The sequence below is a fragment of the Magallana gigas genome, chromosome 4 (assembly GCF_963853765.1).
Source record: "Magallana gigas chromosome 4, xbMagGiga1.1, whole genome shotgun sequence".
In the NCBI taxonomy this organism is placed as follows: Eukaryota; Metazoa; Mollusca; class Bivalvia; order Ostreida; family Ostreidae; genus Magallana; species Magallana gigas.
The window spans coordinates 27,562,450-27,568,231 of record NC_088856.1 but is presented as its reverse complement, the minus strand read 5'-3'; the positions used below and the strand labels follow the sequence as shown (position 1 = coordinate 27,568,231).

Here is a 5,782-nt window from a genome sequence, read left to right as displayed (position 1 = left end):
CTAAAAAAAACATTCTATTTGTTTGCCTTTGTAAAATGATCAAGGAAATTTGGAATGGAATATTTATAAAAAATTTCAATGACATCTTAGTAATTGAATGGAGTAACAGCCTCCTACAATGAAAACTTAATGTTTTGTCTATATTTGTGCCACAGCCATTTGTAAAATGTATTTCAGTTTTAAAAGATCTTGGTAATTTGTATTTTTTTCACACTTAAGAAAAGCTCAACCATAAATTAAAATTTTTAGAGATTTTTCTTAAATTTTCAAAAAATATTCAATGACCATTATCTCTAAAAGTACTTCATTGACCAACTTTCATAAAAGTCGAAAATAACACTACAAGGAAAGGTCTAAAACACAGAATAGATAGCTTTCCATTATCTTCTGTAAAAATAGTGACACAAACTCTAGGTAAACACTTTTATTTTTTAATAAATATGTTATTCAATTAATATAACATTTGGTATATTGGAATTGTGTCTAATAAGGAAAACTTACTACGGAATTTGAAAACGTTTATCATCGTTCTGACCGATTTATCAGTTAACTGATAAGCAAATACTACCCTTATATTTCCCTATATTTAACATATCTCAGGAAAGCATCTTAAAAAATGAAAAACGTGATAATTTATTCAAATAGATAATTAAACTCAGCCCATTTGAACTGTATTAAATGTGGTAGCTTACAAATATAGTCGCATTCTTAGCAAGAGAATCATACAAAGAATGTTTTTTGAATCAATATAATTATTTGTTTGATCAAAGAATAGGTACTATCTGTATCTTTACTTATGATTAGATTGACTATCAGTGCCTCCAAATACAGGACAAGGTCGTATGAAAAGGCCATTATATTGAATAAAAATTACCCTATACATTTAACTCATATTAAACTCAAAACAACAGGTAATAATTCACACTCAACTTTTACGTTTAAATTATCATTCTTATTATATTTAAAACCTAAAATATATTACATACATGTTATATGGTAAGTGGTTCCATTATCAATGCAAATTATATTAAATAATCAACAACACTTCTAACTAGCTCCTATTCTACTTTAGATAAAACAGGCAATATACGTTAGAAAATAACAATACATGCTATTCATAATATATCATTAGAACATCTTCTAAAATAAATGTTCTAAATCAGGTCTCTTTTTACATATTTGCCCTGATGATTTACATAAATAGACATCTTACATTGTATCGCTGCCAATAATGTTTTTTTCGTCTGTTAAACGTTATTACAAGCTTTTTGTGGCAGACCAAAAAAATAAACTAGGAAAAATTATTGCAGTTTTGACGATAGTAATGATGGAATCCCTTCAGAATTACTTTGCAGACATGATAATGTTCCTTGAAACCAACGAATGAAATATTGTCTTTTCCGATGCCCGTCAAACTGGCCTCACAAGACCTCGACATACGTTGTTAATTCTTGTTCATGCCCCATTGGTGTGTCAGCGGTTGCTGGGCGAGGTTGCTCGTAAGTGTGGGTTTCCTCATAACTGTCTTCATTTTGAGATTGGTAATGATCTGCTATATTTTCTTGAAGGTTCTTTTGATTTAATTTCTGACCTTGTCTCACACCCCTTTGAATAAATAAAAAAGATAATAATGAAAACAGTTACTATAAAATTTCCAGAATAGAATGTAGAACATACAAGTATCCATTTTATTTGTTTTTGATTACGGACAAATCCAAATAGGGAATTGCAAAGTAATGAAATAATTAATAATGAAAAATAATGGAAAAGGGAACAAAAACAGTTCTTTTTAAATGCAGGCATTTTTGTATTATTTCTCTGATTTAAGTTATATATGACGCCCTTGAATTTGTATTTGAAATCAATATTAGAAAAACAAATCTTTTTACCATTTGTAAAAGAGGAAGCTGGCACATAAAAACAAGACAAATATGAGGACAACGATCGATACGAAAACACCAACGGGAACAGAAGTAGAGAAAATCTCTTCTGCGAAAACTGTAGGAACAAAAAGACACATCTATTAACACCGTTCGTAGCAAATATCATTGAAATGTAATTATAATCAATAATGAATAATGAATGGTCAATATACGTATTTTTTATTTTTGTTTATTATTTAAGAATATTTTATTGATACGATCACATTTATAGTTTATACTTATACTTAGTGAAAATGAGAACTAAAAAAAAACATTTAATTAACCTCCTAGTATTTAACTTAAAAACTGCTAATAGTTTATGAAATCTGTTTTTACTTGACTGTTGATTACATAAAAGCAATTCATGTGATACTTTATGAACAATACTGAAGATTTTTGAGAATACATACTGACTGTAGAACGTATCCTGCAATTTATATTTTCAGTATTGAAGGATTTTGGAAAACCAAACCCATCCAGATTACAAGTCATATTTTCCACAAATACCAATGGCGTTAATATTGTCTTTCCAAAGAAAAAGAAATAAAGGCGATAAAACATATATATGAAAAAAAATAATGTTCACGGTCGTACTGTTAATTGACATAGGTTTTTATAAAAGGGTGAACATTTTACGATTTTGAGAGATTTCTTTGTTACAACAAGTACATGCACAACAATAATTATTATAACTTAGAGAACAGATCTAAAAAACCAATAAATATACAAACAAACAAAATATGTTTCAAACAAAAAGTTGTTTTATCATGCTTAAATTTTCTAACGTATATAAATTTTTCTAGGTGGTTTAATCACAGAATAACTTACTCATCTGAAACAACTCCTAATTTCTGTAAACTAACTTTTATTCGCGTGCGAGAAATATTCGCGAGGTTTTTGCTTTGCTGTGTTGATGCAATGACATTTCAAGCGTGAATAAGGCTTGATCGCGAGAAATAGTCGTCGTGAGTCAGCCTATTTCTGTCAAATCGCAAAAAAAGTCGCTGCAGATAAAAATATGTTTACAGTTTAATAATTGTCAATTAAGGCGCCCTTTAGATGGTCACATATAAAAGCATGTATTTACTTAGATTTATAAAATCTAAAATTCAAGCAAATAAGTTATTTGGTTAAATATGTTAATATTTTGTCATAACATATGCATATATTTTCCAACGCCAATACATGTACCTAGTGAGCATATCTTTGAGAAAAAAAACCGATAACGTTGACATGTTAAGTTGTTCAAATGAAATCGCACCATGTTCAATCTATACATTATAAGTTTTCAGATTTCTTTTGAAGAATGAAAAAGTTCTATTACTTTATCAAGCCACAGAGATTATAAACTTTTCAAGCGCATATCAAGGTATTGACAAGGCAAATTCTATGCACTTACACTTGTTTTACTGTCCACGAAGGACAATCAAGTCCGCAGTTAAAATATTCACCTTCACGTGATGTCATGAAGCTTTTTTCAGCACATAAATGACGCGTTGTCGGCATTTTGATAGTGCGTTATCGCATTTACAAAATAAAAGAAAAGGCCAGCTATAAAATGAAGACAGATTAACAGGGAAAGGATTAATAGGGAGAGGGGGAGCCACTTGAATATTGGAATTGAACAATTTATAAACCACACAGAGTTTGAAAATGGTGGTTTTTACGTTTACTAATATTGTAATATTGTTAATACTTTTCATGTTTTGATCCGTATTGAGATTCTTGTATGATAATGTTAGGTCAATATCATAATTCTTAAGACTTGTTTACCAATGACTTAACTGTCGTATTTGACACAAGGTTTTCTGATAAACAGCTTATCATACCGATAAAATTCGGGTCTTGTTTTTAACATCGCAAATAACAGTCTGTAGTGCAGTCATTACAAATTCAAGGGATGGATGTACATGACGTAAATAATATACATTTTTATAAAGAAACAAAACATATATAAAGTATACATAACTATATTTTTTCCGATTTTCTTATATTTAACGTTAATATTACTTACTTAAATTTGTGAATAATTTCTATTTTTTACGACAAAATTTTCCATTTATTTAAAATGCGCCAAACTCAAAACAAAAATAAATTTCAATAACTATTTACAAAATTACAATTTGTTACGTTTTGCATATACAGTTTAATTAAAAAGAGAAAAGATAGTCGGCTAGTTTCTACTGGTAAATCAACAAATTATACAAGATTTTTCCTATATTCCATCGATAATTTTTGCATTCACAATTTGCTTTTAAGGTGGCGAGTTTAGTTTTTATTGCCAATGTTGTTGCGCAATCTATCAGAATTCAGTGTATTTATACCTTTTAAGAAATTGTTTCGATACTATTTATGAAATGTAACACAACAAACATAAATTGTCCATATCCTTCTTTAAACTACCACCGTATCTTATTATCTACTTCCTTGAATACGCTGAAGGAGTAGATGCACTTTAGCTGTACGACTCTAACCTCTGATGACCGATTGAGAGCGTGTATTAATATAAATCTAATCGTTACGAAATTTGAACAGCAGTGTTACCATGACAGTGATACCAGTAAATGTATTTAACAATTCCTGGAACAGCGATCCTCGCCGTAAGTGTTGATCGTTGCCTCAAGCAGACAAAATAATGAGAAGACAATCAATTTCCCATTTCGTGCATTATTTAATGTGTATTGGTTTAGTTTAACTAAGCAATAATTTTCTAATGCTTTATCAAAATATTTAAAGTCAAATATTGAGTTAATCGCAAAATACATAGTCTTGTCATTGTTTACATGTCATGTATTGGTATAAGTTTCAATCAAATGTTGTTTTCTTTTGTTGATAATATTATTTATGAACACATTGAATAAGTTTATCTCGTATCCCTTAGTCATCTGTTTAAAATGATACTTTCTTTACTTACATTGTACATATACATTATTTAGAAACAAATATATGGATCGGGTTTTGTTTACCAAACAATGAATCCTTATCTCTGTATTTTTCTTGTAATTTGACTTCTAGCATTCAAACTTAGTCAATCATTCGAAAAACTCAAGTAAGCCATTATATCCATAAGAATTATGACAAAAATAATTCATAATCCAAAATCGTGTCTAGGTCTTTTAAATTTCCCTGAATAATTCGATAATTAACAGGCAGCTTTTCAAAAACATAATTATATTTTAATACATGGAAGAAAAGTTGTTACCAGGACCCTTCCTTCAAGTTTGTAAACATGGCTTCCAAGGTCAATCGATAAATCCAGACTCAAGCATTCGTTTTTCATGGATGGCAGCCAGTAGGTACTCGCACATTCAGAGAATGTGCTGCAACTGGGAAGTATGAATAAAGAAAGTCATGAAATAATCAACACAATAATGTTGTTGTGTACCTTTAAAGATCTGATGCTCTTATGTAATAGATAATGTAGTTTCTCTCGAAATACCTCGGGTCTTGCACTCAAAAATTAAAACAACGTTAACCCTGGCATACTACATGTACAAGACAGAATAAGCTTTGAGTTATGTATAACAGTGTTAGGCTCAGTTGAATTTATAAAAATATAACACAGATACACTACTACTAATACAATATAAAAATCAACCTTATTTTCGTATTTCTTGTTTGTTTCAAGAACTTAATTTCTAATTATATTAATTCTAATCGAAAAGAAATCGTATATAATAATAAATGAAGTAATATTGACTATTTATGTCACTGCCCTTCACTGTACATATAACAATAATGACGTGGAAAGTATACCTTCCTTTGGTTATACACCAACCACAATCAAAATCAACAACATCCATACATTGCTGACAGCTTCCTGAATATTGTGCACAATTATTTTTAGGAGTAAGTTTCAC

The 5,782-nt window shown here is 29.5% G+C and overlaps 1 protein-coding gene across 1 annotated transcript; it reads right to left on the bottom strand.

Moving 5' to 3' along the window:
• Positions 1–476: 476 nt before the first annotated feature.
• Positions 477–5,782, bottom strand: LOC136275156 (uncharacterized). The gene is made up of 5 exons (XM_066083484.1): positions 5,679–5,782; positions 5,125–5,248; positions 2,333–2,447; positions 1,890–1,998; positions 477–1,605 (listed from the first exon to the last, which is right to left on the bottom strand). Exons 1-5 carry the CDS (start codon positions 5,723–5,725, stop codon positions 1,422–1,424), a joined length of 579 nt encoding a protein of 192 aa, XP_065939556.1. The 5' UTR covers positions 5,726–5,782; the 3' UTR covers positions 477–1,421.